The sequence below is a fragment of the Oncorhynchus masou genome, chromosome 30, assembly GCF_036934945.1.
Source record: "Oncorhynchus masou masou isolate Uvic2021 chromosome 30, UVic_Omas_1.1, whole genome shotgun sequence".
NCBI lineage: Eukaryota > Metazoa > Chordata > Actinopteri > Salmoniformes > Salmonidae > Oncorhynchus > Oncorhynchus masou.
Genome location: NC_088241.1, coordinates 43831961 through 43857922, shown reverse-complemented (window position 1 = coordinate 43857922; position 25962 = coordinate 43831961). Strand labels below are relative to the sequence as shown.

Genomic DNA, 25962 nt, shown 5'->3' with positions numbered 1-25962 from the left:
ATTCCCAAACAGAATCCTCCTTTCTTATTCAGATGACAAGACCAGAACTGCTGAGCAGCGAGAAAGCATTATAGTCCTCTCCTCTATCTTACCCCTTCACTACGTTATTCCCAAAGAAAAAGGCCCCTAGCCTCTCACTTCCTCTAAATAGAGGACTTCTGAGGCTGAGCCGAGACAGAGTGAGCTGAGGTTGCCCTTGACCGCGGTGTCCTGCTGGGGCGGCAGGTGCTAGTTGTAGCCACCGGGCTCTCGTTTACAGTCCCACCGACAGTGCTTTTTAGATGTCAGCCGGAGAAATCTGGTCCATCTTCCATTGTTTTCTCCCCTCTCTCAGCCCTGCTCGAGCCCTGCTCATTTTCCAAAGGAAGGAATAAGTCGGCCTTAGGGTGTCTGTGATAGGAGAGAGACATCAGAGAGAGCAATGACATTATCCCGACAGGAACATTTCTCTCTCGTTTTCTCTCTGTGTGTATCTGTCTCTCTCTGTATCTGTATCGGCCTATCTCAGCCTCTCTCTCAGCTGCAGTGTGTACGATGTAGGACTTCTCCTCTGCTGTTGTCGATGAACTAACACAGGTGGTCCTCTCCACAGATTTTCGAGGGGAATCAGAACTACGATACACCAGAGCTGAGGACCGTGGAGCCCTTGCTGACCCGATACATCAGGGTTTACCCAGAGAGGTCCACCCCTGCTGGGATGGGCCTGCGTCTCGAGCTCCTGGGCTGTGAGATCGAAGGTAGGCCGCAAATGGAATCCTACACACACACACGCATTTTAATTGTAGACACATGTATACTACAAACACACACGCACACCAGTGGAGGCTGCTGAGGGGAGGACGGCTCATAATAATGGCTGGAATGGAGTCAATGGAATGGTATCAAACACATTAAACATGCGGTTTCCATCTGGCTGATACTGTTCCATTGACTTTATTCCAGCCATTATTATGAGCCGTCCTCCCCTCAGCAGCCTCCACTGACGCACACATACACACACACACACATCTTCTGTCATCTGTGTGATGACAGTTCTACGACTAAATACATGGTGTTTGTCAAGGTTGGGGTATTTAAAGATGCTTAGAACGATTCTCCACGTGGAGTCAACAGCTGTCCAGGGCCCAGTAGACCCCTCTATCTCTCCCTGAGAGGGACAGTTGTCCAGTCTCAATGCATGCTGCATCAAAGCCATTCCTGAAGCAAGACCGCTCATACATATTACATGGGATCAAATGAAACCCCATCTGCCCTGAGGATTACTGCCAACCCCTTCTAGTCCCTGTTCCATCCTTTCTCTGGGGCCACTCTCCTCTTTCTCTCTCTCCTCTCCCCTCTGTCTGCCTCGCTCTCTCTCTGTCTCGCTCTCTTCACCTCGCCCCTCTCTCACTCTCTCTCTCTCTCTCTCTCTCTCTCCACCTGTCTTTCTCTCTGTCGTCTCTCTCCCTCCCTCCCCTCCCTGCTATGAGAACATGCTCTGGCGGGCCAGGCCTAAGTGGATTTACATATTGGATTTCAGGGCTGTAGCGAGCGCAGCCCTGTGTAAGCCATGGAGTCCCACCGGGGCTTTAGAAGGATGATAATGCTTGTTTTCACTGTTAATGCCACCACACACTCAAAAACACACACACACTGACACAGACGCAGACACACACAGACACACACACAAATACAGGCACAGGTACGTGAGTGGTGGTGTGTAAGTTAAGCCCCAGGAGTACAGGTAAATTCAGATAAATTCCAGCTAGAGCATTGACCCTGTCAATGACCCCTCCTCCCTGAATCTGACAGAGGTTGATCACTAATATTTCATATAGCAGCGGGGAATTCTAGATTACACATGCACTCTCTCCTCTCCCCTTCTCTTTCAATCTCCCTCTCTCTCAATGTCCCTCTCTCTCCATCTCCCTGTCTCTCCATCTCCCTGTCTCTCAATCTCCCTCTCTCTCCATCTCCCTCTCTCTCCATCTCCCTCTCTCTCCATCTCCCTGTCTCTCCATCTCCCTCTCTCTCCATCTCCCTGTTTCTCTATCTCCCTCTCTCCCAATCTCCCTCTCTCTCCATCCCCCTCCCTTCTTCCCTCCCTTCTTCCCTCCCTTCTTCCCTCCCTCCCTCTCACTGTCCTGGGAAAGCCCACTCATTACTCTGTCAGGGTAAACACATCCAGGCTGTGTGTTAGCGGAGCATGGATCAGAACTGCGGTCTTGCCCACATCCAACGAGGCCAGTGGGCCCTAATTATAGGCCAGGGTGGGGCCCAGCCTCCAGCCCAATTCTAGACCCATGCATCTGATCTCCAGTCTAAACACAAATCTAGCTTCTGTTCCAAATGGCACCCTATTCCCTAAGTAGTGCCCTGGTCAAAAGTAGTTCACAATTTAGTAGTTCACAAAGTAGTTCACAAATAGGGTGCCATTTGGGACACAAACCTAAAGCCTCAGGACCCACCGGCTCTATTCACACTAAAACGTCCTCTGTATCCTGATAAATGGGGGCTGTTAATAGCTCAGTGATTGAATCCACTGGCATGGCCTGCCTTGTATGTGTTTGTATATGTTTGCGTGTGTGGTGTATGTGCGTGGTGTACTGTATGCGTGGTGTATGTGCGTGGTGTACTGTATGCGTAGTGTATGTGCGTGGTGTATGTGCGTGGTGTACTGTATGCGTGGTGTATGTGGTGTACTGTATGTGTGTTGTGGACTGTATGTGCGTGGTGTACTGTATGTGCGTGGTGTACTGTATGTGCGTGGTATATGTGCGTGGTGTATGTGGTGTAGTCTATTTGTGTGGTGTATGTGGTGTACTGTATGTGCGTAGTGTATGCGGTGTACTCTATGTGCGTAGTGTATGTGGTGTACTCTATGTGTGTGGTGTATGTGGTGTACTGTATGTGCGTAGTGTATGTGGTGTAGTGTATGTGCGTGGTGTATGTGCGTGGCGTATGTGCGTGGTGTACTGTGTGTGCGTGGTGTCTGTGCGTGGCGTATGTGCGTGGTGTACTGTGTGTGCGTGGTGTCTGTGCGTGGTGTACTGTGTGTGCGTGGTGTCTGTGCGTGGCGTATGTGCGTGGTGTACTGTGTGTGCGTGGTGTCTGTGCGTGGCGTATGTGCGTGGCGTATGTGCGTGGTGTACTGTGTGTGCGTGGTGTCTGTGCGTGGCGTATGTGCGTGGTGTACTGTGTGTGCGTGGTGTATGTGCGTGGCGTATGTGCGTGGTGTACTGTGTGTGCGTGGTGTCTGTGCGTGGCATATGTGCGTGGCGTATGTACGTTGTGTACTGTGTGTGCGTGGTGTATGCGTGTAGTGTATGTGTGTGGTGTATGTGTGTAGTGTATGTGTGTAGTATATGTGTGTGGTGTATGTGTGTGGTGTATGTGTGTAGTGTATGTGCGTAGTGTATGTGCGTGGTGTATGTGTGTGGTGTATGTGTGTAGTGTATGTGTGTAGTGTATGTGTGTAGTGTATGTGTGTGGTGTATGTGTGTAGTGTATGTGTGTGGTGTATGTGTGTGGTGTATGTGTGTAGTGTATGTGTGTAGTGTATGTGTGTGGTGTATGTGTGTAGTGTATGTGTGTGGTGTATGTGTGTGGTGTATGTGTGTGGTGTATGTGTGTGGTGTATGTGTGTGGTGTATGTGCGTAGTGTATGTGCGTGGTGTATGTGCGTAGTGTATGTGTGTGGTGTATGTGTGTGTAGTGTATGTGTGTAGTGTATGTGTGTGGTGTATGTGTGTGGTGTATGTGCGTAGTGTATGTGTGTGGTGTATGTGCGTAGTGTATGTGTGTGGTGTATGTGCGTAGTGTATGTGTGTGGTGTATGTGCGTAGTGTATGTGTGTGGTGTATGTGCGTAGTGTATGTGTGTGGTGTATGTGCGTAGTGTATGTGTGTGGTGTATGTGCGTAGTGTATGTGTGTGGTGTATGTGCGTAGTGTCTGTGTGTAGTGTATGTGTGTGGTATGTGATACCGCAAACCCTACAAAGGAGCAGCTGAACGCAAGATTAACATTAGCTTTCTCTCTCTCTCCCCCTCTCTCTTCCCCTCTCTCTCCCTGTCTCCTCCGAAGCTCCCACAATCCCCCCCACCACGCCCGCCCCCACCACCGCCCCATCAGATGACTGTGATGATGACCAGGCCAGCTGCCACAGTGGAACAGGTGATGACTACGAAGTGACAGGTGCTAACATCACTCTCATGAGACTGCTACCTCCCCTACTCCTCTACCCCTACTCTCGCTTTATTCTAAGCCCACATACCTACATAAACACACACACATCTAATCACCTGCACCTGCAACCCCATCTTTACCCCTTTACAACCGAATGAGAAACCTTATCTCGTGCACCTCAGAGCCTGTCTTCCACCCTCAACCGAACATCTTCCCTCACACTTGACCTGCCCTCGCACCTGTCTTCCTCTCCTCCACCCCCATCTCCTACCCAGCTGTGTTTCCCTCTCACCTGCACCTGTCTGCCTCTCCTCCTCCTCCCATCCCCCACCCAGCTGTGTTTCCCTCTCACCTGCACCTGTCTTCCTCTCCTCCTCCTCCCATCCCCCACCCAGCTGTGTTTCCCTCTCACCTGCACCTGTCTTCCTCTCCTCCTCCTCCCATCTCCCACCCAGCTGTGTTTCCCTCTCACCTGCACCTGTCTTCCTCTCCTTCTCCTCCCACCCCCACCCAGCTGTGTTTCCCTCTCACCTTCACCTGTCTGCCTCTCCTCCTCCCATCTCCCACCCAGCTGTTTCCCTCTCACCTGCACCTGTCTGCCTCTCCTCCTCCTCCCATCCCCCACCCAGCTGTGTTTCCCTCTCACCTGCACCTGTCTGCCTCTCCTCCTCCTCCCATCCCCCACCCAGCTGTGTTTCCCTCTCACCTGCACCTGTCTGCCTCTCCTCCTCCTCCCATCCCCCACCCAGCTGTGTTTCCCTCTCACCTGTACCTGCCTTCCTCTCCTCCTCCTCCCATCCCCCACCCAGCTGTGTTTCCCTCTCACCTGCACCTGTCTGCCTCTCCTCCTCCTCCCATCCCCCACCCAGCTGTGTTTCCCTCTCAGCCTTTTATCTCTCAGCAGCCTGGCCTCTGTCTCCACTAACCTGATAATAACCTGCCTTACTGCCCCTGACTTCCACCTTTCTATGCGTTGCTGTTTCCTATGGATATGTCCCGACCGGCACCCTGTTCCTTTTATAGTGTACAACTTTTCCCCAGGGCCCATAGGGCTTTGGTAAGCAGCAGTGCACTACATAGGGAATAAGGTGCTATTTGGGACACGACCATGGAGTTCTCCCGTTTCCTATTCCTCTCTCCAAGCCTCATTTCAGCACAGCAGTCTCCAGTGGTCTGTGATGTGCATGGCACTCGCTCCCTCCTGGCCCTACATATAGTGAAAGAGGGAGTGTGGACGTGTTTGGTAGGAGTAAAGAGACATAGAAGGAGGGGGCATCCGTTTGGCACCAGAATAATGTGTTACGGCTAAGCTAACTATGCTATGTTTAATGTGTTACGGCTAGGCTAACTATGCTATGTTTTACGGCTAGGCTAACTATGCTATGTTTTATGTTTTACAGCTAGGCTAACTATGCTACACTGTTATGTGTTACGGCTAGGCCAACTATGCTATGTTTTATGTTTTACAGCTAGGCTAACTATGCTACACTGTTATGTGTTACGGCTAGGCTAGTCTCTCTAGACAGACTGGTCGCCTCCCACAATGTAACCAATGTTCCTAGTGCGGTTGCCCTATGTCTGGGATTTCCCAGGCTACGGTTAGGCTAACTGTGCTAACACTGTGTTATTCTGACAGGTGGAACCACAATGCCAGAGGCTATGACAGATGTGGACACCATCCCAGGTGAGGACCCATTGTATTATCAATGTACTGTATACAAGACGTGTGTCTGTGTGATTGTATGCGTGTGTGAGGGGCATAGAATCCATGTGTGTGAGGTTCATTCGTTGTGTGAGTGGAAATCGTTTTTTTTTTTTTCCAGTAGTAAACGACTGAAGAAAAATCTGTCCTCTGCTATTCATCAGATGTGAACTGTGGGGCTGCTCATCTTACAGAGAGCTTGTCACTATCCCTGCTCCAATCCTCCTTAGAACGGAAAAACCAAAAACCTCTTAATTGGGAACAGGATTTCTTCCGAAAAAAATGTGTCTGTGTGCCTGAAATGTGGTTCCACATGGGAATTCCATCCTTTGTGTTTAATGGGTAAATATATTCTGCTGCCTGCAGAAACTAGTTAAAACCCAGAGATTATTAAAGGGAATATTGGCTCACATGTTTTATTCTTTGGAGAGCTGGGGCCTTAGTGCTTTCACAGACACCGATATACAGGCTTTCAGATGCAGAGCTGACATCCTCAACATATCTCCCTTGTGCTGCTTCTTTGGAAGTCTCTTTCTCTATCCAATTTGATAACAAAACGAAGCTCCCCATTGCCCCACTCTTACATACATACTGTACTCTCAGAAGGCCTTTCAGCTCTGTGTGTGTGTGTGTGTGTGTGGGGGGGGGGGGCTCATTATAAAGTCATCTCCCTCAGTAGGCTGCTGTGAACACACACACACACACACACACATACTCACTTTCTCTCTCTCTCTCTCTCTCTCTCTCTCTCTCTCTCTCTCTCTCTCTCTCTCTCTCTCTCTCTCATCTCTCTCTCTCCTGCTATCTTATTGTCATTGGTCATTGTACATCTTTTTTTTATGAGCCCATATCCTGTTCATGCGCTTTGTTTATTAAAAGAGAACATTAACTGGATTTATTCAACATCTCTGTGCAAAGTCCCACCCCCCATCCACCCTATTCTGGCAGGATTTACCCTCCTCTCATTGTCTCTCCCTCTCGCTGTGTCTCGTAGGTTTTTTTATGAAGCTCAAGAGCCCTTTCTTCTGATATTTGAGTTTCACAGTTCTCTGCTTCCCTCTAGTGATTTACCCAAATAAATCATCTCCACAACATTCACTGTATCTAATCTAGTGAGCCCTCAGGTTATCACAAATCCCCTCTGAGTCATGTTTATACAATGGTCTATTTCAACCAGTTTGTGGTCTGGCCTACTACAGAATCTAGAATGTTTATGTGTGTCTCTATGTGACACACTGACCTGTGATCTGTCCCCTGCTCTGCAGCGTTCATGTGGTTTGCGTGTGATTTTGGCTGGGCCAACGACCCCTCATTCTGCGGTTGGACCTCAGAGGACAGCGGCTTCAGATGGCAGATACAGTCCAGTGGCACACCCACGCTCAACACTGGACCCAACATGGACCACACAGGTACAGACACATCAACACTAGACCCAACATGGACCACACAGGTACAGACACCCAGACACATCAACACTGGACCCAACATGGACCACACAGGTACAGACACATCAACACTGGACCCAACATGGACCACACAGGTACAGACACCCAGACACATCAACACTGGACCCAACATGGACCACACAGGTACAGACACATCAACACTGGACCCAACATGGACCACACAGGTACAGACACCCAGACACATCAACACTGGACCCAACATGGACCACACAGGTACAGACACATCAACACTGGACCCAACATGGACCACACAGGTACAGACACCCAGACACATCAACACTGGACCCAACATGGACCACACAGGTACAGACACACAGACACATCAACACTGGACTCAACATGGACCACACAGGTACAGACACATCAACACTGGACCCAACATGGACCACACAGGTACAGACACATCAACACTGGACCCAACATGGACCACACAGGTACAGACACATCAACACTGGACCCAACATGGACCACACAGGTACAGACACATCAACACTGGACCCAACATGGACCACACAGGTACAGACACACAGACACATCAACACTGGACCCAACATGGACCACACAGGTACAGACACATCAACACTGGACCCAACATGGACCACACAGGTACAGACACATCAACACTGGACCCAACATGGACCACACAGGTACAGACACACAGACACATCAACACTGGACCCAACATGGACCACACAGGTACAGACACACAGACACATCAACACTGGACCCAACATGGACCACACAGGAACAGACACACAGACACATCAACACTGGACCCAACATGGACCACACAGTTACAGACACACAGACACATCAACACTGGACCCAACATGGACCACACAGGTACAGACACATCAACACTGGACCCAACATGGACCACACAGGTACAGACACACAGACACATCAACACTGGACCCAACATGGACCACACAGGTACAGACACACAGACACATCAACACTGGACTCAACATGGACCACACAGGTACAGACACATCAACACTGGACCCAACATGGACCACACAGGTACAGACACATCAACACTGGACCCAACATGGACCACACAGGTACAGACACACAGACACATCAACACTGGACCCAACATGGACCACACAGGTACAGACACACAGACACATCAACACTGGACCCAACATGGACCACACAGGTACAGACACACAGACACATCAACACTGGACCCAACATGGACCACACAGGTACAGACACACAGACACATCAACACTGGACCCAACATGGACCACACAGGTACAGACACACAGACACATCAACACTGGACCCAACATGGACCACACAGGTACAGACACACAGACACATCAACACTGGACCCAACATGGACCACACAGGTACAGACACACAGACACATCAACACTGGACCCAACATGGACCACACAGGTACAGACACATCAACACTGGACCCAACATGGACCACACAGGTACAGACACACAGACACATCAACACTGGACCCAACATGGACCACACAGGTACAGACACACAGACACATCAACACTGGACTCAACATGGACCACACAGGTACAGACACATCAACACTGGACCCAACATGGACCACACAGGTACAGACACATCAACACTGGACACAACATGGACCACACAGTTACAGACACATCAACACTGGACCCAACATGGACCACACAGGTACAGACACACAGACACATCAACACTGGACCCAACATGGACCACACAGTTACAGACACACAGACACATCAACACTGGACTCAACATGGACCACACAGGTACAGACACACAGACACATCAACACTGGACTCAACATGGACCACACAGGTACAGACACATCAACACTGGACCCAACATGGACCACACAGGTACAGACACATCAACACTGGACCCAACATGGACCACACAGGTACAGACACATCAACACTGGACCCAACATGGACCACACAGGTACAGACACACAGACACATCAACACTGGGCCCAACATGGACCACACAGGTACAGACACACAGACACATCAACACTGGACTCAACATGGACCACACAGGTACAGACACACAGACACATCAACACTGGACCCAACATGGACCACACAGGTACAGACACACAGACACATCAACACTGGACCCAACATGGACCACACAGGTACAGACACATCAACACTGGACTCAACATGGACCACACAGGTACAGACACACAGACACATCAACACTGGACCCAACATGGACCACACAGGTACAGACACATCAACACTGGACCCAACATGGACCACACAGGTACAGACACACAGACACATCAACACTGGACTCAACATGGACCACACAGGTACAGACACATCAACACTGGACCCAACATGGACCACACAGGTACAGACACATCAACACTGGACCCTACATGGACCACACAGGTACAGACACATCAACACTGGACCCAACATGGACCACACAGGTACAGACACACAGACACATCAACACTGGACCCAACATGGACCACACAGGTACAGACACATCAACACTGGACCCAACATGGACCACACAGGTACAGACACATCAACACTGGACCCAACATGGACCACACAGGTACAGACACACAGACACATCAACACTGGACTCAACATGGACCACACAGGTACAGACACACAGACACATCAAGTCATTTATATCAGTAAGTCATTTATAGTCATTTATATCCAGTTGACCTAGTCTTCTGACACATTGTATCACACACAATCTATTTGTCTCAGTCCTTCAAGACAAAGCTGGTCACATGTATTCTGACTGTCAAAACCAAGGTTTGCCACTTAGGTGATTTGTTTTCCCACCGCTGCCTTTTAGCTGAAGAATGATGGCATCACATATTCCTTTTCTCATTGGCCCTTTCCCCTTGTCATGTCCCATCCAGGTGGATCTGGTAATTTCATCTACACACTAGCGACGGGCGCCCAGGAAACGGAGGTTGCTAGGCTGGTCAGTCCGGTGGTGACAGTCGGTCAGTCTGACCTGTGCGTCTCGTTCTGGTACCACATGTTTGGCTCGCACATCGGCACGCTACACATCAAACAGAGGAAGGAGACGGTGGATGGCATGGCCGACATACTTCTGTGGACCGTCAGCGGTCACCAGGGCAACCGCTGGAGAGAGGGACGCGTGCTGGTGCCGCACTCCAGTAAACCCTATCAGGTATGGAGAGAGAGTCTCTGATCTATAGGATTGGACAGATCAATGTAGTATGTCTCATATACATTACAACTACTTTATATACACAAAAGTATGTGAACAACCCTTTCAAATCAGTGGATTCTGCCTTTTTCAGCCCCACTCGTTGCTGACAGCTGTATAAAATCAAGCACACAGCCATGCAATCACCACATTGGCAGTAGAATGGCCTTACTGAAGAGCTCAGTGATTTTCAATGTGGCACCGTCATGGGATGCCACCTTTCCAACAAGTCAGTTGGTCAAATGTATGCCCTGCTAGAGCTGCCCCGGTCAACTGTAAGTGCTGTTATTGTGAAGTGGAAATGTCTAGGAGCAAAAACTGCTCAACCGCAAAGTGGTAGGCCACACAAGCTCACAGAACGGGAATGTTGAAGCACGTAGTGCATAAAAAGCATCTGTCCTCGGTTACAACACTCACTACCGAGTTCCAAATTGCTTCTGGAAGTAATGTCAGCACAAGAACTGTTCGACAGGATCTTCATTAAATGGGTTTCCATGGCTGAGCAGCCACACACAAGCCTAAGATTACCATGCGCAATGCCAAGCAGCGGCTGTAGTGATGTAAAGCTTCCCGTCATTGGATTCTAGAGCAGTGGAAACACGTTCTCTGTAGTGATGAATCACCCTTCACCATCTGGCAGTCCGATGGACGAATCTGGGTTTGGCGGATGCCAGGAAAACTCTACCTGCCCCAGTGCATAGTTCCAACTGTAAAGTTTGGTGGAGGAGGAATAATGGTCAGGGGCTATTTTTCATGGTTCGGGCTAGGAAAATCTTAATGCCACAGCATACAATGACGATTCAGAGTGAGGGCTGTTACAGCAGCAAAGAGGGGACCAACTCCATATTAATGCCCATTATTTTGGAATGAGATGTTTGACAGGCAGGTGTCCACATACTTTTGACCATGTAATGTACGTTTGATATGTATAAATTCAACACTGTTTTAGTTGCAGGGCACGTTTAGTTTGATTAGTGCTACTTAGTGATAAGCGAGGTGATTTAAATTGGGAAATGAGTTGTTGAGAGGTTGTTGTAAAGTTGTCAAAAGGTTGTTCTCTCTTTCTTCCAGGTGGTGATTGAAGGGTTGGTGGAGAGGAAGAGCTGGGGTGATATCGCTGTGGACGATATCAAGATCCTTGACAATCTAAACATGGCTGACTGCAAGGGTGAGTGTTTCTATGCAACATTGATCGTTCAAGCCGGATTTGAGCCAGTGACCTAAGAACACCTGTCTCTACAGGCCTCTACATTTAGGGATGCTTTCCCAGACACAGATTAAACATAGTCCTGGACTAAAAAGCAGACTCTCCTTTGAAGGTGCTTTTTTTGTTGTTCAGGACGATGTTTAATCTGTGTCCCGGAAACAGGCCACCTACATCATTTTCAGATGGGGTGGCAGTGTAGCCGAGTGGTTAGAGCATTGGACTAGTAACCGGAAGGTTGCAAGTTCAAACCCCTGAGCTGACAGGCAGTTAACCCACTGTTCCTAGCCTGTCATTGAAAATAAGAATTTGTTCTTAACTGACTTGCCTAGTAAAATAAAGAGTGACTTGATTGTGCTGGAGGGAAGGACTTTTCTAACTATCTCTCTGTCTTCCTCAACAGATCCTGATGTTCCTACAGAGCCCATGCTGCCTGAAGACAGATTCAATGAAATCCGTGAGTCACCCTATTGTAATATTGATACAAAGCATTTATGAGATTACCACAGATTTCACTGCTCAACCTCTTCTTCACTCTCTCTTATCTGTTACACACAGCATAGGGATTTAGTGTTGAAAAATAAGCACACAAAAAAAAGCTTTGTCCAAACATATGCAACAGCTATCTACAAAGCTGTATAGTGGGACGGTTGAATATGAGATGAATGTTGTCCTTATAGGGCACATTACGCCAGTCTACTCACCCTCTTCTGCTCATTCTCTCCTACAGTTGTGGACATCACAGACTTCCCTGAGATCGTGGAGAACAATGAGATCCTGAACGGTGTCAGTGGCGGGGCAGGTAACATGCTCAAGACACTGGACCCCATCCTCATCACCATCATCGCTATGAGCGCCCTAGGGGTCTTCCTGGGGGCCATCTGTGGGGTCGTCCTCTACTGTGCCTGCTCACATGGCCACATGTCTGACAGGAACTTATCCGCTCTGGAGAACTATAACTTTGAGCTGGTGGATGGAGTCAAGCTAAAGAAGGACAAACTCAATTCACAGAACTCATACACAGAGGCGTGAATAGGAAGGGGGAAGTGAGACGTGCGTGTGGGGAGTGCACAAGACTGTAGGCATAGCCAAGACTCAATAAGTTGCCGGGCCTAAAGGGACTGCCAGAAGCCTCTCATTGGAGCAGGCCCAGGTTCAGGAACCAATGGGAGGTTGTGACTGATCCATTGCTTTTCTCAGGAGCTGCAGTAACAGGAACCTACCAGTAGGGGACACTGTGTACAAAATTAAATACAGGAGAAAAAATCTGTACAGATGATGAGATGATTATTTTAATTTTTCTATTTGATTTTCATTCATTTTTACAATCGGATGCTGGTGTTGAGACCAATTTAATGATTATAATGTTTAAAGTATTTATCATTTTCTGGGAGGAAGAAACCATTTTGTTATTATTATTTTAAATCAAAGTTGTTATTTTTGTGTTGAAAGAGAAGTATCAAAATCCAAAATGAACCATAACTGACAATGTTGTTGGTACTACTGCCACATGGGGGGATAGAAGCAGGGCGTGCCCCCCCCTTATGACCCCTGCCCTCTGCCTCTGTCTACAGGTGCGGATCAGAGGTTAAGGGTAACGGTCACGCCCCTTGGCAGTAGATGGTTCTGACAGTGCCTTTAATACACCTTAGTTGGCGTTTTTTCCTCCATTAAGTTCTGACAACGTTATGATAATGATCCGAAAACTAAAGCAGGGGCTTTAAATTAGCTAATATCAAGTCTGCAAAACATGATCCAATCCAATCCCTCCATGGCGCTTTTCTCCCTCTGTCCCAGACACACATAATATTGTATATAAGTTTTAATATATTTTAATGCCCTTTTTTTAAGAAAGTAAAAGGTAAAAAAACAACAAAAAGCTGCGGTATCCCTTTTTTCAATGGGTTGTGTTGTAAATACAATCATTTGACTGTTGTTGTGAAGAGTGAAGTGCTGTGGTTGTATTGTTTCATTTCGTTGCTCTCCGGAAGAGAGAGCAGACTCTGTGTGCTGTGTGAAGATAGACCGCTGTTAGGACAGTTCAGTGCACGTTCAAAGAAGACTTGCTCGTTCAACCTGACTGAGCAGCCAATGTCATCTCCAATCCCATGACACCACGGAGGGGACAACGAAGAAGTTATCATAAACACAAATCAAAAAAGACAAACAGTTGTATTCATGTTATTAACTTCAACACACTAATTAACATATGGCAGCCACACACCCCTATCCTCCTCCCCTCACACAGGGTCTGTCCTCTTCTCTCATATCAACAGCAGCAGTGGAGGAAGATATATGGAATGTCTGTCTGCCAGCATACCAAAAAAACAACCATTGCTTTTGCTTTGCTTTAGCTATATGAGTTGACCAGTGGAGTTGACCACCTCTAGTTCCATAGGTAGCAGGTAGTCTCGCGGGTTAGAGAGTTGGGACAGTAACCAAAAGGTTGCTTGTTCAAATCCCTGAGCTGGCAAGGTGGAGAAATCTGCCTTTCCGCCCTTGAGCAAGGTGGTTTACCCCCCAAAACAACTATGTGCTGTGGATGTTGATTAAGGCAGCCCCCTTCAGAGGGCTTTAATGCGCAAGACACATTTTGGTTGAATGCATTTAGTTGTGCAACGGACTCGGTATCTCCTTTCCCAGGCATCTGTGGATTGTCCTACAAAAAAACATTGCAACTTAGAATGCACTTTGTCATTCAACGTCTAAATCCTCTCTAGAGGAAGAAAGGCTTTCACAACTGGCTTTCATGTTCACACAACAGGTTAGATTTTCATAATCATGATCATAGGTTTGTATTGTGTTGTCACATATTGGACACACTACGGCCTAGGTTTACGTCTATAAAACGTGTAGCAACCAAATGTTGCGATGTCAGGGCGGATGTCATAAGGGAAGGATGCTGGTACAGAGCTAAGCGGTCGAGTGATGTCATCATGCATGGCGAATCAGGTCACTCGCCCTGTTGTCTTTACCAAAGGATGATTGGATACCTCTTCTACTTGGGGAGGGGTTTGTGATCAGCACACTACTACTGGACGGTCCGCAGCCTTTTAACCACATCCACACCTTTTTCAATGAACGATCACAGGAAATTGACCTCTTGCGTTGCACTGACTGGAATGGACTCCCGGGCAATTTCAAAAAGAGGAAGGTGGGTTGACTATAGAAACTGCAGTGTTTGATGGTTCATTTTTATACATGTTTTTCAGCTGAAGTTGCATATCTTGCGTCAATGTAAACTCTGAAATCTCTTGAGACCTACCGATGGATCTAGCAATGCTCCAAAAGAGTTTTGGATGGAGAAGTAAAGGCCTAAGGAGGACTTGACCATTGGAAAGGCCCATTGGATTTTCTACACCACAACAATCAGAGACATAATGATGTTGAACAGGAGGACATCTGCTATATCTGTGTACTATGTCGTGTGCTGTGGTGAACACATGCTCAGCTTGGCTTTTGTTCATTTCAGGTTTGATGTCCCACTTTGCAATGCTTACTGTTTTGTGCATTCAGCTTTGAGGACAGTATCCGCAGTCTGGTAACTAGAGAAAAGGATACTGTAGGGTGGAAACTAAAAAGAAACAATGTTGCACTGATAAATATATTTAAGAAGTTTGTGTTTATAGCATTCATTTGTAAAGAAAATCTAAAACTGAAAAAAACTGTGTTCATTTTCTTTCTTCTTTTTTATAGTTTCAGATTGTGATATAATTCAGAAATGTACAAATTAAGATGTTTTCATTATTGAAAAAGGTATACAAAATTCCTATAGTTATGTCCCCATTTACCTGGATTATTAGAGCTTCGTTTTGTACTGTCATTCAAATTTTGTGCACATTTTTTTTACCAAAAAAAAAAAAAAAACTTTTATTTTCAATACTGCTTCTGTAATTTGCTGTTGTAGGAAAAGATTAATAAACAGCAAGCCTTAAAAAAAACTGGGCGGAACATTTGTGTTGTTCTGGTTGTGGTTGGTAGGACTGTATTTGGAGGTCAACATGCTGGTCGTGTGGGCTACTGCAGCGCTGTGTTGATAACACAGTAGGATATAGAGGCACAGTTAAAGGGCCAATTCCCAGTTTATATGGTAGGAAGGAAAGGGATGATATCAAATCAAACTTTATTTGTCACATGCCCCTAATATAAGTGTAGACTTTACTGTGAAATGCTTCCTTACAAGCCCTTAGCCAACAGTACAGTTCAAGAAAGAGTAAAGAAAATATTTACCAAATAAACTAAAGTAAAAAATAATAAAAAGTAACGATAATATAACAATAATGAGGAGGTACCGGCACCGAGTCAGTGTGCGGGGGACAGGTTAGTCGAGGTCATTTGTACATGGAGGTAGGTGAGAAGTGACTATGCATAAATAATAAACAGCGAGTAGCAGCAGTGTAGAAGGGGGGGTCGATGTAAATAGTCTGGTGGCCATTTGATTCATTGTTCAGCAGTCTTATGGTTTGGGGGTAGATGCTGTTAAGGAGCCTTTTGATCCTAGACTTGGCGCTCCATTACCGCTTGCCGTGTGGTAGCAGAGAAAACAGTCTTGTGTGACTGGAGTTTCTGACAATTTTTTGGGCCTTCCTCTGACACAGCCTATTATATAGGCCCTGGATGGCAGGAAGTTGGGCCCCAGTGATGTACTGGGCCATACGCACTACCCTCTGTAGCCCCTTACGGTCAGATGCCGAGCAGTTGCCATACCAGGCGGCAATGCTCTCGATGTTGCAGCTGTAGAACTTTTTGAGGATCTGGGGACCCATGCCAAATCTTATATGGTACAAGGTTCTGGATGATTGATCTATAAACAAGGTAAAGAACATACATGGTAGTAAAACTATTAGAATACAAATAAAACCCAAAGTATACTCTAATATACTGTAACAGAATAATGAGTACATTATGAACACTACCGTTCAAAAGATTGGGGTCAATTAGAAATGTCCTTGTTTTTGAAAGAAAAGCTAATTTTTTGTCCATTTAAAAGAACATAAAATTGATCAGAAATACAGTGTAGTTATTGCTTATGTTGTAAATGACTATTGTAGCTGGAAACGGCAGATTTCTTTTATCTACATAGGCGTACAGAGGCCCATTATCAGCAACCATCACTCCTGGGTTCCAATGTCACGTTGTGTTAGCTAATCCAAGTTTATCATTTTAAAAGTCTCAACCAGTCTCAAAGTTAACAGTGGAATACTGGCCTTCCAGGCAGAGTTCCTCTGTCCAGTCTCTGTGTTATTTTCCCTATATTAATCTTGTATTTTTATTGGCCAGTCTGATACATGGCTTTTTCTTTGCAACTCTGCTAAAAGGCAAGCATCCCGGAGTCACCTCTTCACTGTTGACGATGAGACAGGTGTTTTGCAGGTACTATTTAATGAAGCTGCCAGTTGAGGACTTGTGTCTGTTTCTCAAACTAGACACTCTAATGTACTTATCCTCTTGCTCAGTTGTGCACCGGGGCCTCCCACTCCCCTTTCTATTCTGGTTAGAGACCGTTTGTGCTGTTCTGTGAAGGGAGTACTCCACAGCATACGAGATCTTCAGTTTCTTGTCAATTTCTCTCATGGAATAGCCTTCATTTCTCAGAACAAGAATAGACTGACGAGTTTCAGAAGAAAGTGCTTTGTTTCTGGCCATTTTGAGCCTGTAATCAAATCCACAAATGCTGATGCTCCAGATACTCAACTAGTCGAAAGAAGGCCAGTTGTATTGCTTCTTTAATCAGAACAACAGTTTTCAGTTGTGCTAACATAATTGCAAAAGGGTTTTCTAATGATCAATTAGCCTTTTAAATTGATAAACTTGGATTAGCTAACACAACATGCCATTGGAACACAGGAGTGATGGTTGCTGATAATGGGCCTGTGTATGCTTATGTAGATTTACAACATGAACAATGTCTACACTGTATTTCTGATCAATTTTATGTTATTTTAATGGACAAAAAATGTGCTTTTCTTTCAAAAACAAGGACTTTTCAGTGAACCCAAACTTTTGAAAGGTAGTGTATATATTTTTTAATTTCGCCTTTATTTAACCATACTGTATGAAACAGCATGTAAGTAAATGAATTAATATATACAACATACATCCTAAGGTAAAGGAGTTACTTAGGTACAACGAGCACATGGCAACAATCAGCTAACAATCATAATAAATGTGATCAAATCAAAGGTTCAAGGTTAAGCCATACAAACTATGTACATGAAAAGTTGAAAAGGAATAAAACTAACAACACAGGCCGCCACACTGATTAGCCATAGGTGAGTCTATGTAAAGGGTGCGGAGGAAGTCCCGCCTCTGCTGCACGAACTGGATGGGTATTGGGTAATGGGGAAAGTCAGTCAAGGGTAGTGGTGGGAATTTCCTACAGCCATTCCAAATACTGGACATGTATCAAAAAGGGAAATTCTGTTCATTAGGAATTCTGAGAGGTTGGGGGGTGTAGGTGGAGGCAGAGGGACTTAGCGCCGCCCCATCAGGGGACTGCAGGCAGTGGCATGGCATTGGGCCCCTGGCTGCCCGTGTAATACTAAGCTGGTGGTTCTGGAGGTGGGGGGGCTTAGCTCAGTAACCAAAGGGCATGGCTGGCCACCTGCTGGTCAATTAGGAGGGGTTAGCGGTCTTCAAGACACAGGTGAATGGGTCTGTCTGTCAGTCAGGAACAGGGACAGGTCGATCAACCACAGGACCGGGAACTGGGACAGCAGTTGGTGGTACTCTAAACCTTGCTTCCAATGGGAGTACATCCGCACCTAGCTAATGGTGTGCAGTTTCAGCTAAATCTGGGACACCGGAGGTGGTAAAGTCCACTGGAGGAGCTTCTGCCGTTGCCAGCACACAAAGATTGGTCAGGTGGCCTACTCCTTTCTCCTAGTCTCCTGAGGGTTGGAACACCAAATAGATTATTTGAAAGGCACATTGTCAGGCCTGGAGCAAATTACACCCTAAACTACAAATGACAAACCCGATGCACCCAGACAGCTGGCAGACATTTTATTCAACATTCTTGCTTTGCAGGGACTGTTGTTTTCTGGGACCTATTAGTGAACTATGCTATTGTTATAGCAATGGACCAGTGTTGCTAGAAGCAGCAACTGGCATGTGGAACCACTATAACTCCATAGAAATGCAGAATCCAACAGAGCGTAAACCCAAAAGGACTTTATGATGAGACTTTACCTTTACAGAAAGCCAGCAGAACTCTCAATAAAGATGTCCGGCTATAAACCACATTGCAGAATTACCCAGCACTGCACAGGGCAGCAGTTTTCCAATACGTCCGCCACTCAGCTCCATGTGAACAAGTTAGGTTTAGGATTACTTAGAGGGGTTTTACACGTGAAAATTGTTGAATGTCTTAAATAGCTTGAGATAGTTGTGGAGAGACAGATGCAATTCAACAGGTATCTGAACAATGGATTACAGTCGAATACCTAATGCATTCTTTTGACAGGTGAAGCAAGCACACACATTTCAAAAGTTTGACTTTACCAAACAACCACACAGTTGCAAACGGCTATTGCAACCCTGTAAAGTTGTTACAACAGAACACGTCTTACTACCATTCTAAATCACTTGATTTAAGGCCTATTTGCAAAATTACAAATTGAAAACTTGGCAACAAACCTATTAGTCTATGCCACAACAACCACATATGCCTTCAGAAATTGGATTGTCAGATTGATGTTTAATTAGCAGACATTTGATTTCAATTAGCTCTGGAATATAATTTGCCCAAAAACATAATGACATGGTGTTTCTCCAATTAATATTTTTACCTGACCGTGTCTGGGCTCATGCACGGGAGGCTGCCCACTTTTTACAAAACAAATGCAGTCACTGGTCATGTTCCCATACTCAGACGTTGCTGACACATGCCAGATCTTACAACGCCTGGATAGGTATTTCAGACAACCACATTGTGGTCACGCTCCACTGCTCAGATGTTTCATGCATCAACCAATGGTTGTGTGCCACGTCATCAACTGTGTCATCAACTGACAGATTATAACATAACATATGATATGGTTAGCTGATACATAAAATACCTATCCAGGCACAGTGTCTCCTGACCCCGTCTGTCTCAGCCTCCAGTATTTATGCTGCAGTAGTTTATGTGTCAGGGGGATAGGGTCAATTTGTTATATCTGGAGTACTTCTCCTGTCCTATTCGGTGTCCTGTGTGAATTTAAGTGTGCTCTCTCTAATTCTATCTTTCTCTCTTTCTTTCTCTCTCTCGGAGGACCTGAGCCCTAGAACCATGCCTCAGGACTACCTGACATGATGACTCCTTGCTGTCCCCAGTCCACCTGGCCGTGCTGCTGCTCCAGTTTCAACTGTTCTGCCTTATTATTATTGGACTATGCTGGTCATTTATGAACATTTGAACATCTTGGCCATGTTCTGTTATAATCTCCACCCGGCACAGCCAGAAGAGGACTGGCCACCCCACATTAGCCTGGTTCCTCTCTAGGTTTCTTCCTAGGTTTTGGCCTTTCTAGGGAGTTTTTCCTAGCCACCGTGCTTCTACACCTGCATTGCTTGCTGTTTGGGGTTTTAGGCTGGGTTTCTGTACAGCACTATGAGATATCAGCTGATGTACGAAGGGCTATATAAATCAATTTGATTTGATTTGATTTGATGAGGAGGTAGGCGAATAATTACAATTTGGCAGATTAACACTGGCGTGATAAATGATCAATGGTCATGTGCAGGTAGAGATACTGGTGTGCAAAAGAGCAGAAAAGTAAATAAATAAAAACAGTATGGGGATGAGGTAGGTAAATTGGGTGGGCTATTTACCGATTGACTATGTACAGCTGCAGTGATCGGTTAGCTGCTCAGATAGCAGATGTTTAAAGTTGGCGAGGGAGATAAAAGTCTCCAACTTCAGCAATTTTTGCAATTCGTTCCAGTCACAGGCAGCAGAGAACTGGAAGGAAAGGCGGCCAAATGAGGTGTTTGCTTTAGGGATGGTCAGTGAGATACACCTGCTGGAGCGCGTGCTACGGGTGGGTGTTGCCATCGTGACCAGTGAACTGAGATAAGGCGGAGCTTTACCTAGCATGGACTTGTAGATGACCTGGAGCCAGTGAGTCTGGCGACGAATATGTAATGAGGACCAGCCGACTAGAGCATACAGGTCGCAGTGGTGGGTGGTATAAGGTGCTTTAGTAACAAAACGGATGGCACTGTGATAAACTGCATCCAGTTTGCTGAGTAGAGTATTGGAAGCTATTTTGTAGGTGACATCGCCAAAGTCGAGGATCGGTAGGATAGTCAGTTTTACTAGGGTAAGTTTGGCGGCGTGAGCGAAGGAGGCTTTGTTGCGGAATAGAAAGCCCACTCTAGATTTGATTTTAGATTGGAGATGTTTGATATGAGTCTGGAAGGAGAGTTTACAGTCTAGCCAGACACTATAGATGTCCACATATTCTAGGTCGGAACCATCCAGGGTGGTGATGCAAGTCGGGCGTGCGGGTGCAGGCAGCGAACGGTTGAAAAGCATGCATTTGGTTTTACTAGCGTTTAAGAGCAGTTGGAGGCCACGGAAGGAGTGTTGTATGCCATTGAAGCTCATTTGGAGGTTTGATAGCACAGTGTCCAAGGAAGGGCCCGAAGTATACGGAATGGTGTTGTCTGCGTCGAGGTGGATCGGGGAATCGCCCGCAGCAAGAGCAACATCATTGATATATACAGAGAAAAGAGTCGGCCCGAGAATTGAACCCTGTGGCACTCCCATAGAGACTGCCAGAGGACCGGACAACATGCCCTCCGATTTGACACACTGAACTGTCTGCAAAGTAGTTGGTGAACCAGGCAAGGCAGTCATTAGAAAAACCGAGGCTACTGAGTCTGCCGATAAGAATATGGTGATTGACAGAGTCGAAAGCTTTTGCCAGGTCGATGAAGACGGCTGTACAGTACTGTCTTTTATCGATGGTGGTTATGATATCGTTTAGTACCTTGAGCGTGGCTGAGGTGCACCCGTGACCGGCACGGAAACCAGATTGCACAGCGGAGAAGGTGCGGTGGGATTCGAGATGGTCAGTGATCTGTTTGTTGACTAGGCTTTTGAAGACCTTAGATGGATATAGGTCTGTAGCAGTTTGGGTCCAGGGTGTCTGCAAAGCATCCCAACAGTGCACTGTAGACCTGTCAACTTTCCTTCAATTCACAAGTGGCTGAAACTGTCTTACTGGAGAAATGTCCTTCTGTCTTATTAGGACTATATGTAACTCATGTATATTTACATTCTACATTTTAGTCTTTTAACAGACACTCTTATCTAGAGCAACTTACAATTAGTGACGAAATCGGCAGTTATCAGCAGCAACTGTCTTTTTACTAGAGAAATGCGTATTGTATCCCCTTGGAGTCTAAAGGCCCGAGGCTGGGTTTCTACTAAGCTAACATATGGAATTGTTTTAAGATGGTCATATCAAGGATAATTTAGCTATTTGATTTTGAATCCCTGTAATTATAAAAAAATATATATTAAAAAAACAATTTGATGAAACATTGAATTTGGCCTTACTGATATGAGCCAATAGAAATGCATTGAATAACAGATTCATGCATGGAAAAACAGATAGTCTAAAATTAAATCAAAAGTAAGTATGTTTTGAAGTGTCTGTCCTATATCTGAGCGATCTAAGAAAATGTAAAAATCTTTTCTTTTTTTTTTCTTCTAGATTTATTTTATTTATTTTTTTAACTAAGGAATTACCCCTATTCCTTTTGCATGCCTTATCCACTTCCATTCATTTTTCGGTGGGTACCAGGTTACCTTCCGACTAAAGGTAACCTGGTATATGTACACACAGTACAACTATACATGCAGTACAAATATTTTTAAAAGTGACAATGTCTATTGGCTCCCGAGTGGCACAGCCGTCTAAGGCACCGCATTTCGTACTAGAGTCGTCACTACAGACCCTGTTTCGATTCCGGGCTGTATCACAACCAGCCGTGATTGGGAGTCCAATAGGGTGGCGCACAATTGGCCCAGCGTCATCCGGGTTAGGGCTTGGCCCGGGTAGGCCGTCATTGTAAATAAGAATTTGTTCTTAACTGACTTGCCTAGATAAATACAAATACAAAATTATCGTACATATCATGTTCACTGTAATAGAATATGGGCGTATCTGCATTTCCTGTGGAGGCGGGGCTTAGCTTCAGCGGAGAGGACTGCGGACTTGTCTTCATCTAATTTTGAAAAGAAAAATAAGTTCACGCGGCAACGGGAATATACTAAATATATATATTAATTAACGCCAACACTTGTATACAACTAAATCGTAGACTGTATTTTTCTCTTTCTCCAGTGGAGTAACTGAATAAGGAATGACCTGCGGAGGAGTAGTGAATTGACTGTGACTTTTCGCAGGAGGAGAAAGTAGCTCCCGTTGCCAACAAGGCAATTGTTGAGGTGTCTACGCTGGGTAGCGGATCACGACGGCGGATTCAGAAGAGGATACGTTTACTGTATGTATGTTGCCTCGGAAATAAATCACGCTGATAAGGTAAATATAATTGTATGAATCCTGTTTTTCATCCGTTCTTGATTACTCTCCAATACGTCTATGCATTTTCCACATGAGTGAAAGACTTGGATGATGAATATCTTAATGACAGTTCGACTTCTACTGAAGGGACTGGTATAACTCATGTCATAAAAACACCCCCTTCTAGAGGTCTTCATGGATCCACCTGTACCCGAATCCCCGGGACCCGAGCGGGTCCAGATCCAGAATGACAAATATTGTCAAGGGTCTGATCTAATATGATGGGGTATATGTCATTTTAACTAACTTCTCCGGAAGGACCCGTACAGATCCGAACTTGACTGCTGCAGTAGAGAGAGAGAGAATAGTGATGGGTAACTCTTTTTGAAAGGATATTTTTGGTGAACGTCAGAACCGAATCGCATTGGTGAAAGAGCCGTTCATTTTTATTTTTGCGTGCTGCTTTTTAAGCTCTAAACAAAATAATTATCTAAAGAGGGTGAATCCTCTGCAGAAACAATAGACAATAGACAACAGGAAGAGCGCACCAATCTGCTTTCTTTCTGTGCGTAAAAGAAATGTGCATGCCATTTAATCATTTGACCAGGTAAATATGCATTTGAGCATGCATTTCACAATCTGACATAATGGTAGCCTGCCTTTTTAGCTTTACATTAGAGTTTAAAAATTGTTGTCAATGTTCTAGGTCGATTCTTAAGCATTTTGAAGGAAGAGCTGTTTGGGAGCCAAATGAGCTAGCTCTTTTACGTAAACGAAGCCAAACGAGCCGGAACACCGAAAATATTCAGAATGCCCATTGCTGAGAGCGGCAATAGGCTCACCCGCCGTGTGTGGCAAAGGTTAGGAGATATCTCATCAATGGAAGATGGAATTAAAAGTTAAAGGAGGAGGATAGGCTACAACGACCAAGAGCCAACAGGTAGGCTTCTACTTAATATTCTGGGGTAGCCTCAATTAACTAGCTTCTCCCAGTTTGATGCAGTCAGGACAGGTACTACGTAATCATATTGGATGATAGTCACAGTAGTAGCTTACACACACAGCAATGCCCCTGCTAGAGCGTCGCCACGTTCTACCTCTTCTCTTTCGCGCTTGATCAGCTATGGTTAATAAAGTAGTCTATCTAAAAAAATAACCTTTCTGCAGCTTCCCTCACTCGGATCGGACCTGGTCCAGCCAGGTCTATACGGAACGGCTATATCCGTTCGGAACGGTTCTCTATATTTAAAACATCTGTTTATGCATATTAGCTCCGGATGGGAAAGCCCGGGTCAATTTCGGACCCGTGAAGGCTTCTACCTCGCTTCCCACCCAATGTAACACTCCCATTGTAATGTAAAACAAAACAAGAAAACACACACACAATTAAAGCTGCAATGTGTCATTTATTTTGCGACCCAACAAAATTCACATAGAAATGCGTGTTATAAATCTGTCATACTCTTTGAAAGCAAGTGTAAGAAGCGGTATATCTGTTCTAAGAGAGCTATTTCTATGCTTCCCATTATTAAGTTTCTTTTGGCTTCTTTTACTTTTTACTTACTGGAAATACAATATTTTTGGTTATGGAAAATTATATTTCACAGTGGTTTACATGGTACATCTTTCTCTGTACACTATACTTGTTTTGTCACAAGCTGAAATTAGGAAAACTATTAGAATTTTTGCAAATAAGAAATGTCGGATCGATTTCTGCATAGTGCATCTTTCACTCAAAATAATGTTTACGACCACAAATAACAATTACTGTAGCGACCCTGTGATTATAAACGTGGATATCGACTTTGCCACTTCAGTATGCTATTATGGCACCGTAGATGCCACGCAATGGCACAGGCCATAAGGTTGAGGGTTTTGCCGACCATCACGGACGAGCTCACTCTCCCTGCCTGTTTCATTGAGAAGAGTGCAAATGCAGCGCGCAATTCGGGGCGTTCCTGCATATGGACATTCCTGCATCTGCAGGAACCCCTCTTTATACTTCTATTTGCCCATTGTTAAGCTATGACGTATATAGGCAGGAGGCAGGGGTGCAAGCATGAAGATGACATGCTCGAGGTCGTTCATGCACAAACCAATGGTGTGCTCGAGGTGGGGGGTGGGGGTTCATGCAGGAACCAATGGGATGCTCGAGGGCTGCAGTTGCACACTTTTGGTTTCATTAGACCTACACTACAATCAGAGCTGGCTGCAGACAATGATCAGCTAGGGGGAAATCAGATTTTCAACATTTTGATGTCATATTTATAATTATATAAAATATATTTAATGAATTTTCCAACAACAGGTTTATGTGCCAATTCACCCCACATCAATATCATGGTTTGCATTTTCAACACCACAATAAATAGAAGACAGACAGAAAATACTTCCCTCCCTACCTTGTAGGCCTACCCACTATCGAAGGCTTGGCTTGACAATCCCTGATTGTCATTCATCTTTCTGGTGTTTTGTAACAGATGTCTCTTTCCATTCATCAAATGTCTGCTGCACAGTTTGGATTGAATAATTGATTAAATTTGTCAGTTAAAAAAAACAACGTATTCACACAGCACAAAGACTTTTAAAAGTGACCGGGATTTGCACAATAAAGCCGGGGACTTATTTCCATTGTGATCCCTATTTTCTGTTCTTTCTTCTCATACAGATACAGAGATACAGACAAAAATAGGTTCCA

At 45.5% G+C, this 25962-nt stretch overlaps 2 protein-coding genes across 4 annotated transcripts in view; both read left to right on the top strand.

Moving 5' to 3' along the window:
- The window catches only part of LOC135522643 (neuropilin-1a), an 84362-nt gene extending 68676 nt beyond the window's left edge, over positions 1 to 15686 (top strand). Inside the window, exons 12-19 of one of the 2 annotated variants that reach the window (XM_064949096.1) lie at positions 593 to 737; positions 4064 to 4153; positions 5802 to 5849; positions 7133 to 7276; positions 10225 to 10502; positions 11613 to 11709; positions 12149 to 12202; positions 12476 to 15686. In XM_064949096.1, the coding sequence (XP_064805168.1) occupies positions 593 to 737; positions 4064 to 4153; positions 5802 to 5849; positions 7133 to 7276; positions 10225 to 10502; positions 11613 to 11709; positions 12149 to 12202; positions 12476 to 12777 (1158 nt within the window). In that variant the 3' untranslated portion in view covers positions 12778 to 15686. Of the gene's footprint in view, positions 1 to 592; positions 738 to 4063; positions 4175 to 5801; positions 5850 to 7132; positions 7277 to 10224; positions 10503 to 11612; positions 11710 to 12148; positions 12203 to 12475 lie in introns of both variants that reach the window. The other variant, XM_064949095.1, reaches the window with a different exon arrangement.
- Positions 15687 to 22923: 7237 nt separating this feature from the next.
- The window catches only part of LOC135522642 (integrin beta-1-like), a 52877-nt gene continuing 49838 nt past the window's right edge, over positions 22924 to 25962 (top strand). The window contains exon 1 of one of the 2 annotated variants that reach the window (XM_064949093.1): positions 22924 to 23282. In XM_064949093.1, the coding sequence (XP_064805165.1) occupies positions 23247 to 23282 (36 nt within the window). In that variant the 5' untranslated portion in view covers positions 22924 to 23246. The remainder of the gene's footprint in view (positions 23283 to 25962) is intronic. The other variant, XM_064949094.1, reaches the window with a different exon arrangement.